At 37.9% G+C, this 26521-nt stretch overlaps 1 protein-coding gene and 1 long non-coding RNA gene across 3 annotated transcripts in view; one reads left to right on the top strand and one right to left on the bottom strand.

The window, feature by feature from the left end:
• Window positions 1-289: 289 nt before the first annotated feature.
• Svep1 (sushi, von Willebrand factor type A, EGF and pentraxin domain containing 1) overlaps window positions 290-26521 on the bottom strand; it is a 179092-nt gene continuing 152860 nt past the window's right edge. For both annotated transcript variants that reach the window (XM_020173900.2, XM_074051284.1), the window contains exons 41-48: window positions 25077-25140; window positions 21211-21384; window positions 20420-20596; window positions 17237-17407; window positions 12030-12125; window positions 10229-10324; window positions 9692-9785; window positions 290-6848 (exon numbers count right to left, since the gene is read on the bottom strand). In XM_020173900.2, coding sequence (XP_020029489.2) covers window positions 6827-6848; window positions 9692-9785; window positions 10229-10324; window positions 12030-12125; window positions 17237-17407; window positions 20420-20596; window positions 21211-21384; window positions 25077-25140 — 894 coding nt within the window. In that variant the 3' untranslated portion in view covers window positions 290-6826. The remainder of the gene's footprint in view (window positions 6849-9691; window positions 9786-10228; window positions 10325-12029; window positions 12126-17236; window positions 17408-20419; window positions 20597-21210; window positions 21385-25076; window positions 25141-26521) is intronic.
• LOC141415390 (uncharacterized) lies at window positions 11874-25154 on the top strand. The gene is made up of 3 exons (XR_012440350.1): window positions 11874-12339; window positions 23329-23406; window positions 24702-25154. It is a non-coding gene; the product is annotated as an uncharacterized lncRNA (long non-coding RNA).

Here is a 26521-nt window from a genome sequence, read left to right as displayed (position 1 = left end):
ATTTCATTCAGGTTCCATCAAACCCTACATTTTGGGCCCAAGTTATTTTGAATGGGTTGCTTATAATTAGGGGAAGAAAAAAAAGTTTAGAAGATGCTGCCACTGCAGCAACTATAATCCCTTCAAAGAAAGAAGTTTGCTGCTGTGTTGGTTGATCAAGAAGCTGAAAAAAGTGATTCTGATGCACCTTGGCTGGTGAATTTGAGATACTGCAAATATCTGTCTCTTACAGATATCTCTTACCTGGGGATCCCATACAGTACAAGGATATACTGTAAAAATACATGGATAGTTTTAAAACTTGATTTAATAAAATTCCTTAATTTGATCATCAGCAAATATTTTCCTTCTGGGAACACAAATGACTCAAAATTGACAGTTTCTCTTGATAACAGCTTCCATTTTTCCTTTCAAACTAATCATCATCTTGATCTGAACCCTAAAGATTTCTGAAGCTGTGTTTAAACAAAACTAAATGGAGACAAGATCTTTATACAATACACGCCAGTGTGTATGCCAAGTTCATTACATTTACACATGCACATTACTGTGGGGCTTCCACTTCAATTAATTTTTATGAAGATGATGACTTTTTATGAATAGGAAAGTATATTTGCAAATATAAAAGTATATATCATTTCAAAATTTTTGTGTTTTTTGAGATGGGGGTCTCACTATGTAGCACAGCCTGGCCTTAAACTTTTAATTCTCCTGCTTCAGCCTCCCAAGTGCTGGAATTACAGGTGTATACCACCAGGCCTAGTTCTAAAAGTAGTATATCTTCATTGGAAATAAGTCAGGCATAAAGGGTAAATTTGAATAAGAGATAAAAATCACCCATAGTCCCATGTCCTAGGTAAGGAGAGCCCATTATCAAAGGTGGCAAATCTTTTCCTATGTATATTGAATACACATATTTTAGGCACCTGAAAAGCACTATGAGCACACTTTATATTCTGTTTTCAATTGAATACATCATGCCATAATGATTGTTCATGTTATTAAAGCTGCTAATGTATTTACAAAAAATTTAACAACTCCATAATATTTAACCCCATAAATAAATCATGAATTACATAACCAATTCTAGGGTTAGGTCTTATAAGTCATAATTGGTTTTTAATAATGTAATAATGCTGTGATAATTATCTTTGTGCACAAATATTTACTGCTAAATCGGATTTCTTTATGGGATTTTTTTCCCAGTTAAGGGCTTGGGAAAGGTACACATGCATGTTTAGGAGTTTTTAATGCACACTGCCAATTGCTTGGAAGAAAAGTTGAACTAGTTTATATTCCATAGAGGTCTCAGAGAAATAGTTTATATAACAGCCAATTGCATATTATCATTAAAACAAGCACCACCACCACCACCACCACCACCGCCACCGCCAAAGCTTTGCCAATTTGGTGGGCAAAAGTTTAGATCACATTTTAATTCATATTCTTTTATTAGTGGGACTGCTTATTTTCTTTTTTCATTTATTTGGTGGCACTGGAGTTTGAATTCAAGGCCTCACGCTTGCTAGGCAGGCACACTACCACTTGAGCTACTCTGCCAGCCTGAGGCTGCTTATTTTCTTTTAGTATTTCTTCTTTGGTGAATTGCTTTTTCATCTCTCTGCCTAAAACAAAATGTTTTCTTATATCTATTGAATCACATCTTAAAATATTATTATGGTTTTAAAATTCAATTCATGTTTATGTTTGACTTGTGAGAAAAGTTTCCACATTTTTGCTTGAATTTGTTTCTTTTAGATTTTAAAAAAAATTATCTTTAAAGTATACAATATGGTGGTTTTTAGTAGATTCACACAGTTGTACAACCATAATAATTATCCAACTGCAGAATATTTTACCTTGCCAAAAACCATCTTATGCCTGTTAACAAGTACTATCCATTTTCTCTTTACTTGTGTCTGTCCCTATAGATTTATTCTGGATACATTATATACATACACTCTGGATATGTCATATAAATTAAATCATATGATATGTTGCCTTTTTGGGTCTGGCTTCTCTCACTTAGCATAATGACTTCAAGGTTCAAAACCCAAATGTCCATCCATTCAAGGGAATATTATCCAGCCACAAAAAGATAAAGTATTAATAGTTCTGCAGTATGAATGACCTTTGTGGACCCTTTTTAAGCTCAAAGAGTGCTTATTTTTGCAGATATTAATACACAGACATCATGTTCTAATATTTAGGACTTGAGTCTTTACACTGAACTCCTTAACACAACTGGAATGACTTTGGTGAGCAGTGGGCGGTGATAATGTAGACTGATTTTGTCTTTCCAAATGGTAAACAGGTTGGGAGGAAATGAGGCTGACAGGAACATCCTGCCCTCAGATCTCCCACTGTAGGGAGCATACTCAACCAAGGGTCCAGCTGCTACACCTGACCCCATCCCTGTGCTTGCACTCTGAGGCTGCACTGGTGCTCCTGGCCACAGTTTGAGAGAGGCAGGAGTACTAAGCTGAGCCTGTTCCTGGGACACAGGGATCCCCTCTTATGTCCTTCTGAACTTTTCTAAGGACTGCATTTCAATCTAAGATGCTTCCACTCAACTTTCTTCCATTTAACAGCAGGCCTGCATTTGAGTTTTTGCTATAGCTTGGATTATTTTGAATGTCCTGAGAAGTCCCATGTGTTAGAGGCTTGGTCCTCAGTTTGGGGCACTGTTGAGAGCTGCTGGAACCTTTGGTAAGTGGGGCCGAGTAGAGGAAAGTTAGGTCACCAGGGATGTGCTCTTGAGGGGGATATTGGATCCCTGATCCCTCTGTCTGTTTGCTTCCTGCACACCATGAGGTGAACAAGCCTCCTCCCCCCGCTATGTGGTACTATGCTGCCATAGGCAAAAGGGCCAAGTACCCTGGGCTGAAACCATGAGCCACAATAACCCTTTTCCTTATTGACTTCATTATCGCAGGTGTTTTGTCAGTGACAGAGGACTGACTAATTCAAATCTGATAACTCTTAGTTCCTTCCAGTTTCCAACTTATTATCTCTCACAAGCATTTCCTCTAATACATTTCTTGCTTATCTAATCTTGCATTAGCCTCTGTTTTTCTGAGGACCTCAGCTAACAGCGAAGGCTTTCTATATAATATGCTATCTTATATGTTCTAGGTTATCTGTTTTACTGCCATAGACATTGCTCTGGCTCTTTATAAGTCAATAGTAATTGAATTAATTGTTGAAGCTTTGTATTTTAATATCTGGTTAGCTTAATTATCTTTTCCACATTCATTTAAATTGTTCCCCACATGAGCTATCATATTTCCATATAATCTCAACTTTTAATAGTAACATTTATTTTCTGATATGTGTTATCATTATAAGAAATCTATAATATCTAGAAAATATGAAGAAAGAGAAATAATCTGTAATTCAACCATGTAGAGAGGACCACAATTTATACTGTGGATTCACTTTCAGTGAATTTTTGTTTCTACTTACAAAGTTGGGGTCTGTGAAAATTCTCTTCACGTTTGCTTTCATATTTAACATTTTCTTGACGTCATTGAAATATACTTTGGTTGCATGAATCTGAGGGCTGGACATTATTCCATCTTATGACCATGTGGGTTATTCCAAGTATCCCTCATTGTTGGCTTTTGTTTCTAATTTTTTTACTGCCATAAATCATAGTGCAGAGAACATAGAAGACCTTGCTGAGTTGACTGCCTTTGTTTCTTTCCTTTTTTTGACCATGCCTGACTTTGCTACATCCTTTTTCTGTTTTTGGAAAGCCACAGGAACTTGACATTTATTTGACCATACTGTGCCATAACTTGTTGGCTTAAGATAATTTCCTAGTCGGCTTCTATTGTTGCTTATGTCAGAACATTGAGCTTATATCAGAACATTGGATATTAGTTTGAAAAGAAAAACCTTTACTATAGAAGTATCTTTCTAGTGTGAGTTTTAGAGATTTTATTAAGCAGTGATGTTAATTTTTCCAAATGCTTTTCCTACATCAATTGAAATGACTATATGGCTTTTAGTATTTGACACTTCCATGATATAGGGTAGGAATAACTTCACTATGGTTGAACAATTTTTTCGTTCTTGTGGCAAAAGCCATGTTCCATTCAATTGTCATGTTTAGATTGATTTTTTAATCTATTGTTTTTAAACTATTTTATGTTTGCCACATGAATATTAAAGACAGAAGAAGCAGTGCTAAAACATAGTTTAAAAACCCTGCAGACACCTGGGGCCAGACATACCTGAATTTAAATTTGATCAATGATATATTCTTTCTTCTTCCCATCTCATCGTGTATACTTTTAATAGGTTTTTACCATATGAGCATGAAAAAATTTTTTGGGGGTGCTTGGGATTGAACCCAGGTCCTGTATGCTAAGTACACACTCTGCTACTGAGCTATTTCCTGGCCTGATAAATTTTGTATCTTAATTTTCCCAATTTAACTTTCTACTATAGACATTTTTCAAGACTGAAGACTATGCAATACAGCAAATGTCATCAAGGTAGCATGGTTTAGGGTTCCTTATTGTTGGACATTTTATCCATGCCCATATTTTCACTATAAAAATGCTACAGTAAGCTTTATTAAGCCTTATATTTGCTTTGGTTTTGTCAATTAATGACTCTGTTATCTTACACAAGTTATTTAACTTCTCAGAGCCTGACATTCTTCCCTGGAAAAATCCATAGTAATACATATTTCAATAAGATTGTTATGAAGATCCAAAGAAATAATGTCTATGAAACTGTGCAGTTCAGCACATAGAAGTTGTTCAATAACTGGGTTGGCAGCTAAATTATACAATTGATTTATAGTTGTTTACTTTTATCTTTGTTAGATTTTTGCATCAGAGTGATCTTGGTAAGCAGTACTCAATATCTATTATCTTTTCCAGTTTGTGAGCAAGGTGGTTTATATAGCATGGGAAATGATTCCTCCTCAGAAATTTGCCAGTAAATAAATCTAACCCAGAGGATTTAAAAATAGCTGTCATCTATTTTAGTTATTACTGCTCTGTGGCTTGATTTCCAAACATGTATTTTTCTTCAAACATCACTCTTACAGTGTTTTTTTCCTTACACTCTCTGTGTAACACAACTAACTCAACTCACTGTGAAAATGCAAACCTTTTAATCTATTCAAAGCAACCCTATACAAATTCTACCTAGCAGGTATACTTATTTAGTGGGTACTTTGAGAACTGAGTTGTTTTCAATTGTTTTCCTTTGCTTAGAATTTCCTGGTACTATCTTTGTTTTCATTACTCAGATTTTAAGCTTTATTGCATATTTTTATGATTATAAATGATAAAGATCAGCACGGTGTGGAAGTTAACACACTGTGAATAAACTGATTAAAGGTAGACTCACAAGCATGTAAGATGAGTCAAGACCATGAACTTCAGGAGAAAGGAAGGGCCAGTGGCTGGGGGAAAAGTGCCATTATGAGCAGCAAGAACTTTTTCATCATCCCTGCATAGAGCCACATAGGCACCACAGAGAGCCACCATGCACTCTGTGCCTCGTGAGCAGTTCTCTCAGAGGATGGAGCCAAGTTGGGTAAATTAATTGTGAATTTTTCTATTGTGAAACAAAACTTAGGGTTTATCTTTATTTTCTGAAGTCTGGGGAAGTCTTTATCCTGAAGTAGATAGAATAATGGAGGCAGATGAACTAGCTCTCTTGCGGGAAGTAGCATTCTTTTTCTGCAGGGTAGACTACGAGCATGCCTTTGGGGAACCTTTCTCAGTTGCCTTTTCCCTTCTCTTTCCCTTTCTCTCCCTTCCTATCTCCCTTCTCCCAAAGCATGGTTGTAATAGGGCCCAGGTACAGGCTCCCTATTAATCTCCCAGTTATTGCAATTCTTATGTCAGTTGTGAGAAGGAAGGAGAGCATGCTAATTTGTAAACTTCAGCCATTTTGATTTCCCCCCATCCAGGAGGTTGAGGCCTACAGCTTTCCAACTTTTGGGAAAGGAATTATCTAGGCCACCCCCAATAACAGGACAAGTTGGGCAGTGGTGGCTCATGCCTGTAATCTTATCTACTCAGGAGGCAGAGATAAGGAGGACCGCAGTTTGAGGCCAGCCCAGGCAAATAGTTCATGAGCGCTTATCTTGAAAAAAACCCATCACATAAAAGGGTTGGTGGAGTGGCTCAAAGTGAAGGCCCTGAGTTCAAACCCCAGTACCTAAAAGCAAAGCAAAACAAAACAAACAAACAAATAAAAAAAAAAGGACAAAATTCTTTGCGGAGGGCACTAGATCCAACAGTTATTCTCTGATTAAATAAAGGAAACCTTTTGTAAAAGAGATGGGGCTAGAAGGCAGGAGTCTCCTTTATTGTAATTGCTTGGTGCATTACATTTGATAATATGTGTGTCAGCAGCATAGAGGGAAAAATCATGAATCCTCTTTATTATTCCCTGTCCACCTCATAAAATGGCACTATCCAGAAAAATATTATTTAGTAGCAAAATATATTTTAATGGAAAAATCATTTTAAGTAACTGAATAAAATGTGTTCCAGAAAATTCCCCAGTAGATAGCAGAATATGTACATTTTATGAGGGTGGAGCAGCATCTATTTAATATAATTTTTATATAGAAAATACAGGCATATTTAAAAATGGAAACATGTAAGAAAGGATGTCACAAGTGATAACAAAATATGTCACAAAATTAAAGAGTCAACCTCAAATAACAAGCTTACTAAACAAAACAAGCCCCAGCACCGCACTGGATTTTCTTCGTGTAGGTTCCAGGAGGCCCAGGAGCTATCAGGAAGAGATGATTCTGCTTTAGGGGAGCCATTTGGGTGTGTGGTGACTAAAACCCACTCCTCCTTTTCCTGAAAAAATAAAAACAATGCATTCAAGAGAAAAGACTGAGCTGAGGAAGCAAGAGTTTGGGGTGGGGTATGAAAATCTCAGACCCTGGGCGTTATTCGTGATGGTGTTTGTAGGAATGGAGGCCATTCCTAGGAAGAGTGAAGGTGCATGGAGAACTGGTGTTAACTTGTGAAAAGATTGGAGAAGCAGCAGACTCGAGTTTTAGACCTAATTCTGTCACTGGTTTTCTGTGTGACAACGTTATATCTGTAAAATGTTTGGACTTCATGGGCCTAAAGATCTCTTAGAACATTAATAATCATGTTTTTTAGCAGTAGCATTTGTTTAGGATCAGTTTTCAGAAGATGTGCACAGAGATCAGAGGAAACACGATTTCTTTCTTAAGAACTGAATGACCTTAGATCAAGACCAGATCCGTCTCATTCATCAGTGGAGAGAGAGGGTTACAGGTTGAGGGACTTGATGGATTTCACAAGATATCTCTCTATGTTCTGTCACTCATACCAGGAAATTCCTCCATTGTCAGCAAGCATTTATTAAGCATCTACTTTTTGCACGCACATGTACTAAGCATAAAACTCCTTAATATGCTCAATCTTGTGGGAGAGAGGGAAAACAATTATTTGTAAATGTATATGGCTTAGTTTGGACTCTCAGAAAAGCTTTGTCCCCTCTCATTGTAGGGAATTATGCTCTACCTTCCTTTCTTCTAGGAAGTGCTAGCCTCCCATCCCCTTTACCAACTGTCTTGCCAAAATTTCCCTTGATACAATACAACCTAACTTAGTCCCACAATTCGTTGTTGCATGCTGGTCCCTGGCTTCAAGATGCAATCAGGGTCTTTCTCCTGGGTTTGGAAACTGTGATACTGTACCAGGGCTGTAATGCAATCCATATATCAAAAGTGTACTGGATGCTGTAGGATGACATGTGAAATGTGGGGGCTGTGAGCAGTTTTGTCCTTCCATAGGAACTGGCCAGCAGAGAAAACCACTGTGCAGCCAGAGAGAGGATGAAGCAGCCCCTGGAGAGAAGAGGTGAGGGAGGAGGGAGGAAGCCTGGGGTGGTTTCACATTCCTAGTTCTGCTCCTCCTGATGCTGTCCTCTGTCCCAGGGTTCCACACAGTTCCTTCTATTGTGGTAAGTTCCTTTCTTTAGCTGGTTAGAGTTTTAACAAGAGTGCCCTAATTAATCTGGGTCTCCTAGAAGAACTGATTACAGTAGAAGGAGGGGGAGCCTATCTGGTCCTGTTAGCTAGCCTTTCCTTAGGTATGTGACACAGTTTTCAGCTTAATTGGTTTCTATATCTACTTTTCATATAAAATCTGGTTCTGCTCTCTGTATTAATATACAGCATTTTTATATAAGCTCATAACTGCTCTTACTCCACAGTAGGGAGCTCTCCTATAGAAACATTTGCATGTTGGGGAACTATGCAAACTCTGGGTTTCTTTTTCCTTATCTGTAAAATATCAAGTGTAAAATTATAAGAAACTTTTTCTGTTCTTTTTTGAGTCACTGTTTGCTTTCTCCTTCTTCTCCCTCCCTCTCTCTCTCTCTCTCTCTTCTTGGCTCTTGTTTTCTTAAATACTTTCAACTCTACTCTCAGATAAAGCTATGTTCTTTATCTTGGCAGCTTCTAAAATTTGTTCATTCCAAAGTTCTCTTTGGGGCTTAGCTATTTGTTTTCTCTGCAGAGATGGCATATACTTGAGACAATATAAGAAAATCCATTGGCACAGATTTTTCTGATTACATTTTTTACTTTAATAGCTTTTTTCTTGCAAGTTGACTTTGACATTCCAATCGAAATAACATGCCAGCAGAGGGAAGAATTGTCCTCAGTTAGCTGAATATCCTACATTAAAAATGAATTTGACAATGCTAATTTGTTTTTACTTATTCCTATAGCATGGAGGTAAATGTACAAAACACAAATTTAAGAAATGCAATATGTATATTAAATGTCTTAAACTGGAATTGGTGGTTTTCCAACACAGCTAGGACAATGTTTGAATGCTGAAAATGTTTTATTCATGGAATGGTACAATATGTCTGGTATTTCCCAAGGTTTAAAAAGTTACATGAGAATTTAAAACTATTCTCCTTTAGACTTGTTTTGGTGATACTCTTTTCTCAGCTCTGATATTTATGTGATCAGAAATGAGAAACAAATTAACAGAACATATTTTTATAAAAATTTTCTTACAGCCAATGAAATATGAAATATGGGACAAAAATATTTGACTTTAGAAACACACTTTTTCTTTTTACTAATTTCAATAGTATCTTTTATTGTAATCAAGAGTTCAAACATTTTCATTTTCAAAACATATTTGGAGTTAATTATTCATTTTACATCTTTGCAATCTCTGTCCAAAATATGGTTTATTTATTTAAACTTTTTTTTGTTTCTTTCTTTTTTTAATTGTGAAAAGATTTGGACCCAGTACTTGGGAAGTTGAGGCAGGAAGACCAAAAATTTGAGGTCAGCCTGGACTACATACACAGTGAGACCTTGTCTCTAAATAAATAAATAAATAAATAAAAATGAAAGCCACAAAATGTTTCACAAATTTGTGTCATCCCTGAGCAGGGGCCATATAAATCTCTATAGTTCCAATTTAGCATATGTACTATTGAAGTGAGCTCAAGACTTTATTTTTGAGATATTATTTTATCAATCCCGAGCTAATAGTTTTTAGCTTTGATTTTATTTCAAGTGTAAGGAGTGTACCTAGATATGCGTACACTCAAACTAGAGAGATACCTTCTGGCTCTTGAGATAACTTACCTTGAATTTTAATCTTTATAGATAGACATTAGTTTTGTATTGTCTTACCTGGAACAGTCATGTCCTGTCCATGCTGAGAGACAATGGCATCGGTTTGGTCTTACACATTTTCCACCATTTAAGCAGGGGGAATGGCAAATAGCTGGAATGAAAAAAATCCTGCATTTATTTAATTAATACTTAAAAATTATGAAGATGTCCACGAAGGCTCATGGAATAAGACTTACTTCTACTTCCTGCTGCAGCCACCACTATTCCTCAAATACTCCTTGCAGTGCCCATTTCTGTCACTCTGCTTACCTCACACCCTTATATGGTACCATCTCCCTTTTTCCTTCCAAGATAGCCAGTTTCATAGTGCAGCCCCTGGTTAAGTTCCACCTACTTATTGGAAGCTCTGTGAATCACTCCAAGTCTCTGACTTTTTGTCTTCTTTAATCAAAGCTGATTTGTTATAAGCAAACACTGGATAGATCACTTTAATAGCTTAGTGTTCAGGATTATTTTTCCTTTGTGACATTCATGGATGACTCGGTTTAGGCTTTCATAGGATACTGAGAAAATAAACCACAAGAGGAAGCTTACCTGTATGACAGCGGGACCCTGTCCAGCCAGGTGGGCAATCACACTGATAAGGGGCCACACAGCGTCCGCCATTCAAACAAGGAAGAATGCATATTGCTAAAAAAAAAAAAAGGATTTGCTCAAGATATACATACTCAGACATATGCAAGTGTTCAAAGAACATTCATTTTCTAGGAAGGAAACCTGGCATGGCCCAATACAGAACCTTCCCGCATGTGTTCTGCTTATTAATGAACATCACTGGGAAAACACACTCAGGAGAGTAAGTCTGGATTCTTCACCAAATGGGATGACTTGACCAAATGCCAAATGCACTCTTCCAGTGAGGACACACTGTAATCAATGTCTGCTAAGTGCTTTGCTCTAATCTTCAGAAAACAAGCAGAATGATCTCCACTCATTATCATTTCAGATTTCCATTACAAATTATGTAAGATCCTCTAAGAGAGTTTGGCAGCCTCAGAACTCTCTAAAAGTAAATGTGAGAATGGAAATAAGATGAGCTCTACTGTAACATTTTAGTAGTAATGGGACAACTTGTCCTTCATTTCAGAACTGAGGCCTGATGATGACTGAATCAGACCTCTGCTACACCCTCCACGGCAATCACTTCTCCTACCAGAAGATGCAGAGTTTGTTTATAAGATGGGAGGTTGTTGCCTTGCTACTCCAACTGTGCTTCTCTAACCAATAGTACTGGAATCACCGAGAAGTTGGGTACTGATCTACTGAACCAGAACCTGCATGTTCACAGCATCTCTCTAATGATTTGTGTGCAAATTAATGTCTGGGATACCCCTCTATCCTATGCAGGAGGGAAGGCATATGTTTAGCAATCCTAAGTGAGTTAAACCAGGCCTGTAATTGGAGGACCCTAGAATAAATGCCCTCTGAGTCTTTGGGGTCTTGGTATGATAGCAGTTAGGTCTGGGAGCCCTAACTGAAAAAGATGAGGAGAAGAGAAAAGGAAAAAAAAGTGATTTCTCTTATTTCTTAATTATTGTGCAATTATTGCTTTGGTAAGCTTAAATTTATTTTCATCATTCCATCTTCCTTTATGAAAAAAATTGAAAAAAATCACATTTATTAAGTTTTAGTGTCTCATAAAATTCCTGACTTTTAGAAAAAAACTGGTATTGACCAATGGACATCACATTAACTACTCACCATGTTTTATATACATTTCTCCCAAAGAAAATATGAAATACATTTTATCCTAATATGCTAAGATATTAAAGCAATGTATACTTTAGACATTAAAAATACTCTACTTACTTACATTCCCCAGTTAAGTGAAATATATTTTCATAAGGATCAAAATTCTATATTAATTTACCAAGCATTGTATAGAATAAGAGTGCCAACTTTCCTTAACTGTTCTGAATTACAACAGGCAATGGTGGGCTGCAAATACTCCTGCAAAGCATGGTGTTATGCAATGCTGTGTACAGCGTTATAGCAATCTCTGGCATGGCACAGAGTAAACCTGACATATGGAAAGAGAGGTCTAGGAGACTCTATCACAAACTCCCTCCTAAGAAGATGCTGGTAATGTGTGCCAGGAGGCACATGAAAATGACTTTAGATGAGCCTTGACATCTGTATGTTCAAGGTCATTAATATTCTCGGTCTTCTGTAACCTACTGACACATTCAGACCAGCCTTATGCATTCTGGTCTGCTACAAGGATTTAGGCCAATGAATTCCGCCTAGCAGTGAAATTGCTTCTGGGAATTCCCCTAAGTTGGCAGCTTCCAGACAAATTATCAGGACTCAAAGTGAGATTTAAGGGCAGACTCACGCTCTTCACAGAGACGCCCCATCCAGCCGTCTGGGCAAGAGCAAGCATTTGGGCGTTGGCAGACACCTCCATTCTGACATGGGAATCGACAGACAGCTGGAAAGAAAGCAGGATGGTTCATAATTCTGGGGAATTCTGATGGGTGGTAGTAGAACGCGACATCGTTCATTTACAGTTTGTAATACGTCCTTGACACAGGCTTTAAGGAAGAGAAGCAAATCAAATCTCAAGAGGAAATTTCAACATATGGAGATGTGTGGCATGCTACTGACTGACTGTTGCCACTGAAGCTCCCCCTGGCTTTATTGAGGTAAATAAAAAAAATAAAAACTATGTATGTTTAAGATTTACAACTCACAGGGCATGGTGGCACATGTCTGTAATCTCCCCTACTTGGAAGGCACAAATAGAACGATCACAGTCTGAGGTCACCCAGGCAAAAGTGTGAGACCCTACCTAAATACAAACTAACAAGCAAAAGGATGGAGTGTGGCTCAAGTGGTGGAGTGCTTGAACTGATGTTTTGCTGTATGTATATGTTGTGAAATAATCACCACAATCACTGTATTTGCCAACTCACACAATTGCCATTTCCTTCCTCCTTCTCTCTCTCTCCCTCCCCCCCTCTTTCTCTCCCCCCTTCCTTTCTTTTTTCGGAGAACACTAAAGTCTGCCATTTTAGTAAATTTCAAATATACCATACAGTATTAACTACAGTCACAATGTTGTACATTAGATTTCCAGAATTTACTCATTTTACATAACTGAAACTTTATACCCTTTGATCAACATTTCTCCATCGGCCTTTCTCCTCAGCTCCTGGCAACCACCATTGTATTCTCTGATTCTGAGTTTGACTAATTTAGATTCCACATATCAATGAGATCATGTAATATTTGTCTTTTTGTGCCTGGCTATTTCACTTAGCATAATACACTAAGGTATATCCATGTTGGTGAAAACAGAATTTTCTTCCTAAGAAATATTACATTGCATCCATATGCATATGCACACTACATTTTCATTACCCCATTCATTGCCAATTAGGTTGGTTCATTATCTTAGCCGTTGTGAATAAAGCCACAGTCATTGAAATTTTTATTTTTGATAATTTCTGGAAGAAATCTCAGATGTAGCGCACCTCAATACTCACAGTTTCCCAAAATTCCATGCCCTTTCATGATGTCATGTTTTTGCAGATGCTGTGGCTTTCTCTGCCTGGGTACTATTCTCTTTCTCTTCCCTTTGCTCTAATTGTTTCCTGTTAAGCTTCCTCTCCGTCTTCAAGACCAAGTTCAAATATCCCCTTATCTGGGAAATATTCCATGATTTGCCCCCAAGTTCTCCAGCAAATAAGCCATGGCTTTCCTCTTCTTCATTCCTCAGCACTCTCAAACTCAAAAGGACTCCATTATGTGTGTGCTCACATCACATCAACAAATCACATATCACTCTCTATGACAGATATCTGTGTTCACATCTGTCTTGCCACTTACCTATCTTCCTCTAGATTACCAAAAGATTTGGTACACGTACTTAACAGTTTTAAATGCATTATTGTTGAAAAAATTTTCTCTGATTTCCAGATTGATTTGGGAGGTCTGATGACCTCCCAATATCCTCTAGGACATTTATCAGGGTTGAAACCCCTAAGTTAACTCCAAACCTTCCCACAATCTCTAGAGTGGTGGGTATCCTTTTTGGATTGAGTTAAGCCAGGTGAGAGGTAGATGTAGCTCCTTCCAATGGGACAGACCCTGGAAACTTGGGCTACCCTGAGGATGGGCTCTGTTAGACTGGAGCTGACTCCATTGAGTTAACAGGCAAAGTTGATTGTATATGAAGGTTCCCAGCTTTTACTAATTGCAGGAGATCATCTGGTCTACTTCCCCAGAAACTGCAGCATGATTCTTCCACAGAGGGGCCATGGAGCCCTTGCCTCCTCCTCTCGGCTTGTCCTGGTTGGGAGTGCTTGGTTGAGGATGAAAAGGAATCAGCTGTGTCACCGATTCCATCCCTTCTCAGCCTCTCAAACTCACTTTTTTTCTTTGCATCTTCCTTCCTTCCTTCCTTCCTTCCTTCCTTCCTTCCTTCCTTCCTTCCTTCCTTCCTTCCTTCCTTCCTTCCTTCCTTCCTTCTTTCCATCTTTCTTTTTGTTGTCTTTTAAGCATCTTTATTAGTATATATTAGTTGTACAGGTTGTCCTTGTGACAGTTCTGTATTTCTTACGATGTATCGTGGCTAGTACACTTCCACGAGCATTCTCCCTCTTCCCTACCCCTACTTAAAATGATTTCAGCGGGTTTCATTGTTCTGTTTTCATGTAAGCACATAAAGTACATTGACCACATTCACCCTCTTTTACCCTCTCCTTTCACCACCCCCATACCCTCTCCATTTACCTTCCTCCTCCCTCTAATATCCACTCCCTAAGAGGACCTGTTTTACATTTCTGTCCTTCATTTTAAATGAATGTTCATGTTCAAAGAGGTTTGCCATGGTATTTCACCTGTGACTATATTGCACTCCAATCAAATTAACCACCTCTATTACTCTTCCTTATCTTTTCTTCCCTACACCATTTTATTCAACAGCTTTCAGTGTGGCTTGTTATGCCTTCTTCCTACACAGATGAAATGAATTTCAATATTATTCACTCTATCATTCTCTTTTTGCCTTCCTTTCCCTAGTTTCCTCAAGTGGTCTCACTGTTGCAAACATATTCTACATATGTGTGTATATATGATCATGTTTGTATTTGTGCATATGTTTATCTTTTGGATCTATCTTCCACATATGAGAGAAAACAGGCAACCTTATTTTTCTGAATCTGGATTACTTTGCCTAAAGTGATGATCTCCAGTTCCATCCATTTACCCAAAAACAACATAATTTCATTGTTCTTTTTGTCTGAATAATATCCGTTACACACATACACAATATTCCATTTTCTTTTTTAAATATAACAGAGTGAAGGTGGGGAGGGAAGAGAAAGAGAGAAAACCATTTCCTGTTCCCCACACAGTAAGCGGGAACAAAGACTCCATATTCTATTTTCTTAATTCATTCGTCAGTTGTAGGACATTGGAGCTACTTTCATAGCTTGGCTATTGTGGATAGTGCTGCAAAAAACACGGGTGTGAAAGTGCCTCTATTGTATCCTTTACTTATATTCCTTTGGATATATGCCCAGGAGTTCTATTTTTAGGTTTTTGAGGAACCTCCATACTGCTTTGCATAATACTTGTACTAATTTACATCTCCACCAATAGTGAGTTGATATTTGTACTGGGTGAAAGACAGGAATCTAGTTTCAGCAGATATCCAGTTTTCTCAGCACCATTTGTTGAAGAGACTGTCTTTTCTCCACTGCATGTTTTAGGCAACGTTGGCTAGTCAAGGTCTTTTGTGCTTCCATATGAATATTAGGATTGCTTTTTCTATCACTGTGAAGAATGTCATGGGAGTTTTGATGAGGATTACATTGAACATACAGACTGACAAGCACTGCTTTACTAAGCTCTTCTTTACCCTGTATGTTCAACTTCTGCCACTATTGTTTCTTCTGAGAGGGTCCCAAAGGATGATGGATATAAGAGGAGGGTACAAACTGCAGTTTGGGTGGGAAGCAGGAGGAAGTAGCTACGGGGTATGTTTTGAAGGTGCAGCTCCAAGAGGAAGCACACAAGTTTCACTTACACTGATTACTGAGGGCTGGGGAGCTTGTGGAGAGAAGAGCGACATTTACCCCTCTAAGAAATCTTTGGTGATGCCATTTGCCCCCTGGTATTGTCTATCTTTTCTTTTTTTAATCCTTATTTCATATTCCTCTCCAATGGACCCCCAATAACCTAGTGTCAGATAGATTACCCCCTAGCCTGTAACAGACACCAAATATCTACTCTATCCTCCTTTCTAGTCTGAGTTCTAAAGAGTGGTTTGTGTTTGTCTTCATCATTTCTTGTGTTTCCTCCACACTCTTCGAACCATAGCAATCTGGCTTCTGTTCTCAGCACCCTCTCGCTCTGCATGGGTTTGTCTCACTCATATTGTACTGACTGTCCAGTTCAGTGGCTGTGCTTTAACTTCTCTTAGCTGTTGTTCCTCGGCATGAGTCATGGTTGGCTGCTCTTCTTTCAAAAATATCTCCTCCTCTGGATCCTGGGCCACAGCTCTCTTCTGGTTTTCTCTCCTTGCTGTCACCCTTTCTCATGTCCCTCCTTTCCTTACTGACCTGACAATGCTAGTGTTACTCAGATCCCCATTCCTGAACTCATCTAATAGACTTCTCTGGGGAACATGGAGAAATGGGGAGATGCAGGTCAAAGGATACAAAATAGAGAGAAAGGATGAACAGGTCAAGGGAGCTAATGTAAAACAGCAGGACCATAGAAAATAGGGCTTGTATTTGGGACTTTCACTAAATGAGATTTTAGCTGCTCTGGTCACAAAAAAGTATATCTATGTGAGAGGATGCATATGCTAATTTGTTTCAATACAGTCACCATTTTATTATCTATAACATCACGCTGTATACCTTAAGTACACACACACAATACTTTTTTTTTTTTTTTTTGCAGTACCAAGGCTTGAACTCAGGGCCTACACCTTGAGCTATTCCACCAGCCCTATTTGTGTTAGGTATTTTGGAGATAAGGTCTTGTGAACAATCTGCCCAGGCTGGCTTCGAACCATGATCCTCCTGATTTCTGCCTCCTGAGTAGCTAGGATTATAGGCATGAGCCACTGGCACCAGGCCACACAATACTTTAAAAAAGAATAAAAGTATTGACAAAATCCCCAAATCTAAATCTGACCATTTTCCATGTGGCCAACCCACTGAACAATTTGGCTATTCTTCAGTTATGACTGTCTCTTTCACTAGCATAGTTCTTGACTTTCAGTAAGTATCTGTAGAATGAATGATTTTATAATTAAAATATTTTTTAGGAAAATAAGTCCTAGGGGATATACTTGGATGCCTCATTGCTTTTTTTCCATTTTGCAGAGTTTAAAGCATAGAACCTCAGAGTTCTGTATGCAAGCTTTCAAAATGCAAGCCATAAACTTAAGATGCAAGTGTTAAGAAAAAATTTAAAGCCAAGGAAAAACCAAGTAGTATGCATACTAATTGTTGGCCATTTTGGATTTCTATACACATTTCCTTGTAGCATCACTAAAAAATAACCATTCAAGTATTTCCTTACCTCTGCAAATAGGAGGTGATGTCCATGTTCCATTTTCTAGGCAAACACTCCTTAGGGAGCCCTCCAGCATGTACCCACTGTAACAGGAGTAGGTGATCATGTCCCCATATTGGTAATGCACACCTCGAGCAATAGCATTTTCAACATGAGCTGGTGGACCACATGAGATTTCTGAAGGGAGAGGAAACAAATAATGATGCATGTGCCACGAACTTAGACTGAGAACACAAGAGCAAAGGCAAAACACATAAAGGAAACCTTCTCACCTCAATATATCTAGAACACTAGCAATTAAAAGAATAGTCTGCTGCTGTTTAGAATAACTAGACAAATAAGACCAAAAGATTTTTGTTCTTTGATTCAAATCTTGAAGGTGAAGACATTTTAAACTCCAGGAAAGAAGTCTGTAGAATCCTGAGAACTAGCTCTTGCACCTCACCAAAGAGATAGATGCAAAAGAAGGTCAATGTAGGATGCTTACAAGAGAAAAACAGGAGGACTGGTGTCCACTGTTTCAGAGTGAAGATAATGAATTACAATGCATTATCCCATCAGGAATGTTTTATTAGTGCCTAGAACAGTGTCTGGCACCCAAAGAACTCCAATACAGATCTGGAAAATGAGGAAATCAGTGAATATTGTCTGTAGCCTCTGGATGAGGTTATGGTATTTGAGTTTTATGTAGCTCTGTCTTGTAAAGGCATATGTGCCATATATTGAAATACAAATTTTTACAACCAATTTTGCTTTGAGGATTTTATAAAAAGCTCTAAGATTGCCAGAATTATTCTAGGTGGATCACAAAACAAGAATTGATTGGATTCAGGACTCTAACTGGTATTCATTTTGAGTAAATCTAGCTTTTGGATGAAAAGTTTTCATGAACTGACTTTTAATAGTAAAGAGTTTGTTGTCTCTGGCAGAGATTTGTGTAATCTCTAAATTTCCTTCTAGGGTGGACAAAATGGCTACTACATATTAGAAATTGGAAAGAAATAAATGAAGAATAGGCTGTCCCTTTGCTTACACAAGTATGGAACGATAAACATTATAATACAACCTCAAATGAACTGTATTACAGGAATGGATACCATAGTGTAGAAACATTGAGGTGAATGTAACTATGTTTACAATTGTCAGGGCATGAATCACAGTGAATGTGGCATTTACTCGGCTATACACTTGAGTGGGTCAGAGGGAAAGAGAGCCAGGCTAGGGCAACAGCAAAAAGATCATGTTGAACCAATGGTTGGCTTATAGCAGTTTGATAATCAAAACATGGATTTCAGACCACCTATGTGGGAATCACTTGGGGTTCTTTTTAAAATGCACATCTCTGGGGTTTCTGACTTATGAGTCTTCATTTTACTTACTCTCACTGTGTGATTCACATGTACACTAAGTTTTAATCACTGATTTATAGGAATAAATATCAGAGGTAGTGAACAGAATGAAGAAGGTTGCTGCTTGGGGGAAGGAAGGATATTTGGGTCTAAGCCCAAGACTTCCTGTCTAATAGAAATTGCAAAAGAGGATTAAGGATAATAAACAATAGTGGAAACTGTCTCCTCTCCAAGGCAACGCCTGACTCTCTCGAGAACATTGAGGAATAATTAAGTATGCATGCAAAGAACATTTGTAATAAGTGCACGTCTTTTCTTGCTTTTATTTTAGAGTGGCTTGAATGGTAAGTCTTGGGGAGCCGAGACCAAGGTGAGGATGTGTGAGCAAAATGAGGCCACTTGGCCAGCTTTTCTTTAGCCTGGTGGCTCTAAATCAGACTGGAGGGTAAAGAAACTTTAGGTTATACATACTTAGTTCTCATTTCATGAGGAGTAGATTTTGTATTTTACAGTGTACACCAACTTAATTATTCTTGAAAAACAAATTCACAAAATAGGTATTATTAACAAAAGAAAGCCCAAAAACTCAGAGAAGGTAAGGCATTAGCAGAAATGTAGAGTGAAAGTTTTTGAGATTAAAATTCAAACCCAGGTCTTCAAATGCATATTTCTTATTTCATTAATTGTTATAAACATTGTGTGAATAATATGTTCCTATACGATGTAGCCCATCACCTTGCAGGTGTCAGACCTAATGAATATTTTTACTGATTGCAACAAGGGAGGCTCGAGGGTAGTATGTTGAGCAGGGGAGATGTTTTAAATGGAAGTAAGAAGTGCTTGTTAAGAGATCTCACAAGTTATCACAAGGTAGTAAGAGGTATCACCAGATTGCAGAATATAGTGCGGAAACAATGGATGTATCAATGTGGTGTTAGCCCAGTGGTTCTCAAATTGTGGTTCCTGGACCAGCTTACTTTTCTCGTTGCTGTGACAAAGTACCTGACAGAAATAACCTATGGGAGGAAGGACATTTTTCTCATGGTTTTAGAAGGTTCAGTCCAAAGATCACTTGACCCCATGTACCTGGACAGAACATCATGGTGGTGGGAGTGTGTAGTGTAAGAATTCTACACCTCATAGTGGTCAGGAAGCACAGCTGAGACAGGAAGGGGTTAGGGACAAGATGCCACTCAAAGACCTACCCCTGTGACCTACTTCCTCCAGCTAAGTCCTAAAGTTTCTAGAGCCCCCCCAACCCCCAAATAGCACCTCCAGCTGAGGACCAAACATTCCAAACAGGAGCCTGTGGGGACATTTCAGATTCAAACCATAATAGTCCTCATTAGAAATGCAAATTCTCAGGTCTCATCCCAGACCTACTGAATCAGAAACTCTTGGGATGGTCCTCAGCAATCTGCGTTCCAGCAATCTCTCTAGTCGGTTCTGATACAGGCTCAAGTTTGAAAACCATCATAGGATAATTTTTGTATCCATAAAGCATTTGTAGCCTGTTAAAGGAGAGTCAGGGAACTCTGACAATGTGGAGATGTATTTTCAATCTAATTTCTTGCTTGTTCTTGAAAGAGCATGTTCTGAAATATGCCTGGTGAATCCTGGCCAGATAGGTGTTAACTTAGTTCTGGGACGGTTTTTGTTTTTTTTTTAAGTTTGGTATTTGAAGAACTTTTTTTGAATTTTGAACATTAATGCAAAAGATAACTTATGATAGCACCGAGATCTGAGTATATATACAATTAAGCCACTTGACAATAACGTCACAAAGATGGGAAAATAGTCCACACTGACTGAACTCACTGGGTTACACCTGTTGACTTACTTTCGCATTTGGCACTTGTTTGTGTCCACGTCTCATCCGGGTTGCAGGTGATGATGGCTTGGCCCTTGAGCAGGAAGCCTTCTCTACACTTGATAGACACGTTCTGATCAACATAAAACTCCTTTTCAGAGAGCAGAGCATTCTCGGGGATCACAAAAGGGACAGGGCATGGGTTTGCTGTTAAAAGAAAAGAAATTGCTCACTGAGGTTGCTCCTGTTCTGATTTACACATACAGGAGATGAGTTCTCAATGTTGGTGATATGAGTCTTCAGAAACATAAGACTTCAAATAGTAACCACAGATCTGCTTTGAATCCATGTGAAATTGCTAGCAAAGATCTGAAAATGCCAAGTTATCCAAACACAATACAAGGTCCTGAAAGTCTAAAATGGCAGATAAACTGTTGTCTGAAATCATGGTCCACAATATTTTAGACTGTTGTGTGATCAGCACTGGGGGAGAAAGGTATACTAGAAATTATACTTAAAGTATAATTCTTTACTTTTTTCTTATCTCCAATAGAATTCATTTATGGCAACATTTTTGTTAATTAAGTTGCATTTTCCTTTAGTGCCTTGAACTTGTAATCAGCTAAGGAACCTGATAAAAGCTGATTCTTGGATAAGATGTTTTACATAATACAAGTAGATTTCTAAACCCCATAAAACTTGGGTTGCTATCCACAGTTTGCTTTCTCTGGGCCAATGTCACAGTGGAGCTTCCTCTGTGCTTGAGATATATGGGAAGCTAGTTATGAAACTGGATCTGATTAACTAAAGTCAACACACACGTTTGCAAAGAGGGACTGGCTGGCTCCAAGTTCCATTTTCAGCGCAGTGTGCCTCTGGAGGCCCTTCCAGGCTGTAGCCTCTGTGGCAGGAGTAGATCACATGGGGTCCTGCTGTGGTGTTTTCCATGACAGCCTTCCCATTCGGAAACTCAGCTGGAGCTTCGCATCTGCTTTCTAAAAGGAAGAATAAAAGTCTAATACTAAATGCTTGCCAAATCCTCCCTGCTTCCTTTGCTGAAGTTGCTAAGGGCACTTATCATATCTATCATATACATATACACATATACATATATATGTGAAACATTGCACTATACATAAAATATTCATACTCATGTGTGAGACACAGTGCTACTCACTGATGGAGGAAAATTACTGAATATGAAAGTATTAGATTAATACATGTTTGTCTTTAACAATTGTTATTTTGTTCTATTTATTTCAGCTGTCTTTATATATATATATATTTTATTTTATTGTTTTTATATTTACTCACATGTGTATACTTTATTTGGACCACCTCCCCTTTCATCCCACCCAGCTTCCAGGCAGAACCTGTTTTGCCCTCTTGTTCTCCGATTTTGTTGAAGAGAAAACATAAGAGATAGTAAGACAGCTATACAGAGAGACTCCTAGCGTTGCTTCCATGCACTTGTGTATTGCAACCTATGTTGATTCATCTCTACCAGACCTCTTCACTACTTCCTGGTTCCCTTCCCACAGTGGCCTCTGCCAGTTTAAGATTACTTTATACACTCCTAAACAGTAAGCACATCAATCACATTCAAGTTTTAGGTTTTCCAGGTGTTGGCGAAGATGCGGGGGAAAAGGAACCCTCTTATACTGTTGGTGGGAATGTAAACTAGTACAACCACTCTGGAAAAAAATTTGGAGGCTACTTAAAAAGCTAGATGTTGATCTACCATTTGATCCAGCAATACCACTCTTGGGGATATACCCAAAAGACTGTGACACAGGTTACTCCAGAGGCACCTACACACCCATGTTTATTGCAGCACTATTCACAATAGCCAAATTATGGAAACAGCCAAGATGCCCCACCACTGACGAATGGATTAAGAAAATGTGGTATCTATACACAATGGAATTTTATGCAGCCATGAAGAAGAACGAAATGTTATCATTCACTGGTAAATGGATGGAATTGGAGAACATCATTCTGAGTGAGGTTAGCCTGGCCCAAAAGACCAAAAATCGTATGTTCTCCCTCAGATGTGGACATTAGATAAAGGGCAAACACAACAATGGGATTGGACTTTGAGCACATGATAAAAGCGAGAGCACACAAGGGAGGGGTGAGGATAGGTAAGACACCTAAAAAATTAGCTAGCATTTGTTGCCCTTAACGCAGAGAAACTAAAGCAGATACGTTAAAAGCAACTGAGGCCAATAGGAAAAGGGGACCAGGAACTAGAGAAAAGGTTAGATCAAAAAGAATTAACCTAGAAGGTAACACACAGGCACAGGAAATCAATGTCAGTCAACTCCCTGTATAGCTATCCTTATCTCAACCAGCAAAAACCCTTGTTCCTTCCTATTATTGCTTATACTCTCTCTACAAGAAAATTAGAAATAAGGGCAAAATAGTTTCTGCTGGGTATTGAGGGAGTGGGGGGGAGAGGGAGAGGGCGGAGTGGGTGGTAAGGGAGGGGGTGGGGGCAGGGGGGAGAAATGACCCAAGCCTTGTATGCACATATGAATAAAAAAAAAAGTTTTAGGTTTCCTTTCCTTTCCCTATTCCTTCCATGCATGTTCTCCCTTAAGTGTGTGACTCATGTCCAATAATATTATTGCATTTATTTTAGGTCTAAAGTCTACATATGAGGGAGAACATAAGATTTTTGGCCTTCTGAGCCTGGCTAACTTTGCTTAAGATGATATTCTCCAGTTCCATCCATTTACTTGTGAATGACAAAATTTCATTCTTCTTTGTGGCTGAGTAAAATTCCACTGTGTATAAATACCACATTCTTAATCCATGCATTGGTAGTGGGGCATCTTGGCTCAGCTGTCTTTATATTGTTAATGCTGGGGGGAGTAGGGGTGGTCTGGGGAACAGGTGGATTAGATGCTAACTGATATCTGTGGGCTTCTTTATAGTCTGGTGAGTCTTGTGTGCACTGGAACCATGGATTGTAACCTTGGCTGTATTTTGGAATCCTTGACAGCTTTACAAAGGTATGGATTCTGGGTTCTGCCCCTAGAGATTGTGATTTAACTGATACAAGGTATAGACTTGCACTGGGAATTTCCAAAGCTCTCCAGGACAGTCAGATATGCTAAAGGCTAACAACCAAGAGGCCTGAGGCAGTATTTTGCAAACCATAATAGTATGGTAGTCATCCAGGGAATTGGCTAAAATGCAAATTTTGATTCCACTGGAGTGAGACCTGAGAGTCTGAAGTTTGAACAAGATCCCAGATATCATTGATGCTGTTGGTTTGTGAGCCACACTTAGAATTGCATAGGCCGAAGAAAAGAGTATAAAATAAAATATATGCCAGAATAGGAATAGTGTTTACTCCTGAGTGGTGGGATTAAATTAACTTTATTTTTGCCTTTTTTGTGTTACCTAATTTCCTGAAATTAACTTATATGACTCTAATAATTCAAAAAGAAAAAAGAAAAAAGGTACAGGAAATAAGTTGTACCCACAGTTTTCTATTGCTGTCTTGCATTTCTGAAATGAAAGCTATGCAAATGATTGTCTTTGTAGTTTAAACTAAAGTTGCTGAAACTGAAACAATCTCACCAGCACCATGAAGGCTCCCTGTGTCAGATATGTATGACCCTTCTCATTCCTCGTTCCCCTCCCCTCTACACAAAGTATACATACATACACTTTGTGATCATGAGCAGTTTAGATAAAAATGTTAATTCAGGAATGCCCAAAGTCCTAAATAAGTGCTGCATTTTTGTGACTTGAGATGTTACTCAATATTTAAAAAATATTTTTCTATATAATATTTACCCAAGGTTTTGAGAAATAAAAAGTCATTATTCTCCACTGACTTGCAACCATCTAATATTCCTTAAAAGACTATAGATTCCTGTATACACAAAATTATCTCTTACATCTGCTTCTGAAAATATGACTGACCATAGTCAGCTGTAGTGCCAACTTAGCCACTAACTTGTTTTCTGACACTGGACAGGCCACCTCGCCTCTCCTAACATCCATTTATTTACTTATTTGTTAATCAAAAGGATGGCAACAGTCCATCTAAGAGGCCCTACCAATTTAAGAATTTGATAATTGCACCAGGATTATTGAGAGGTAAAAATGAAAATGCTTCCACTTGGATTGGTTTGAAACTATTGTCTCTGAATGTATTGTCTTTGGGTAGAGGAATCATAGGGGGCATAGATTGGAATAAAGTTATGTAGATTAACCTACATGCCAAATAAACATGGCTGTTCTCATAAAATGAGTTAATGCAACTTTTCATGTAGGATATTCACTTATTTGACAGATATCCCAACAGCGCTTTAAAAAGATGTCAGGATTGGTCAGTACCATCACCAAGAAACAACAGCTCTGAGCCTTCTAACGCATGTCTATTTCAGAAGAGGAGGAGGGGGAAACCCACAAAAATGCAAATAAACACAATAACCAGTATCAAACAAAATGTTTGCTATTTCAGAGCCAGTAATCTTGTACTCTTTTCCAAATAGTCATTAATCTCTACTACAGTTTTTGATGCTTTATTGGTTTGGTGCCTTGAACAAAATCCTATTAAACATTCCCTTACAGTACATGGAGTCATTTTGAGATTTTCTTAAATTATAAAACTGTTATTTTGTGTTCTGAGCATCATTTTGGGGATCATTTAGTGGTATTAACTTACTTTTACATGTTGCTACCTCTCCACTCCACTGTCCATTCTCCTGGCAGACTTGTTCCCTGTTTCCCTGTAAATCAAAGGAGAAAGGTCATGTACAAAATTGTAATAGAAAGGTAGTGAAGGAATGAAAGTAATCTTAGCTATGGACTTGAATGACTCAGCATTGAAATGCCAAATAAATATATTAAATAAATGTAGCATAAGGAGTAGGTTTAGACTCTTGATGTCTTCATCAAATACTTAAAAAGAAATTCTTCCCTGCCAGAGTACTGTGAATAAGGTACAGACTTTGCTTTGCCTTCTATTTTAAATGACAACTAATTATAATCTGTAGCAAAGACTGATAAAGAATGGGTTAGAAAATACCAAAAGTGTGTATTATCTTAGTATAGTTAAAAAATACTTTGAATTGTATTTACTTTCAATATCTGAGAGAGACAGTAAACACAAGATGCCATATTGGTATGGGGACTGAGTATTTTAACAAGGTAACTTATCTATTAAACATACACTTACCCGACTTTACCCTACTATGGAACCAGGCATTTAAACATATAAATATTTTGGGTTTTTCTAAAAGTTACTTTCTTTCCTTTTGAAATATAATTTTCTTAAAAAATGATTTATAATTATTTTCTGAATGTATTTTTCAATATCCCATATCCTCCTTAAAGGGCATATAGGTTGTTTGCACCCAGTGGTTATTAGGCTAAGGTTACTATTCTTTGATTCCTAGGTATAATTTTTATGGCTCTTTGCTTCTTCCCTTTCTGTTATCTCTTACTGTAATCATCTATGTTCTAATGATAACTCTTTTCCATACATTAAATTCCTAATCTACTATGGAATAATAAATAAGAGTTTGTAATATTATATATTAAAAAAGACTAGGTTCTAAGTAAAGTCTTAAAGAGTCAAGGATATAAACTCCTGAATGTGGGTTTTGTGGTATTTTTTTCATTAGTTATAACCTTTGGATATTGTATTGTTTTGAAAACATGAGCAAATTATCAAGATATCTGAAAAGGAGCTTTACATTGGATTTTAGTCTCTCTCATCAGGGTCTCACCATGCAGCCCAGGCTGACCTCGACCTCTTGGTGTGCACCATGCCTGGCTGCCTGATGTCTTTCTTATTTTCCTCTTCAGAGATATTTTTCTTAGAGCTATCAATTTAATTATTGAGAAATCTTCACCTCTAAAGTTTCCATTGAGTTTGGTGGGAGGGTTCTGTCTTAACTTTCCAAGAAAATAATTGCTTCTATAAATTTAAACTTTTAAAATTATCATTCATTAATAATGCAAAGGTGTTTCATTGTGATAATTCTGTGAGTGTGTACAGTGCACTTTGAACAAGTTCAACCCCGCTATTTTAGTCCCTCATAACCTCATTTCCTCCTTCCTCTTTTTCAAACATTAAATGTTTTTTTTAAAAACATGTATTATTCT

Source organism: Castor canadensis, chromosome 13, assembly GCF_047511655.1.
Source record: "Castor canadensis chromosome 13, mCasCan1.hap1v2, whole genome shotgun sequence".
Classification (NCBI taxonomy): domain Eukaryota; kingdom Metazoa; phylum Chordata; class Mammalia; order Rodentia; family Castoridae; genus Castor; species Castor canadensis.
Note: the sequence above shows the minus strand (reverse complement) of the source record. Positions and strands in the feature narration are given on the sequence as shown.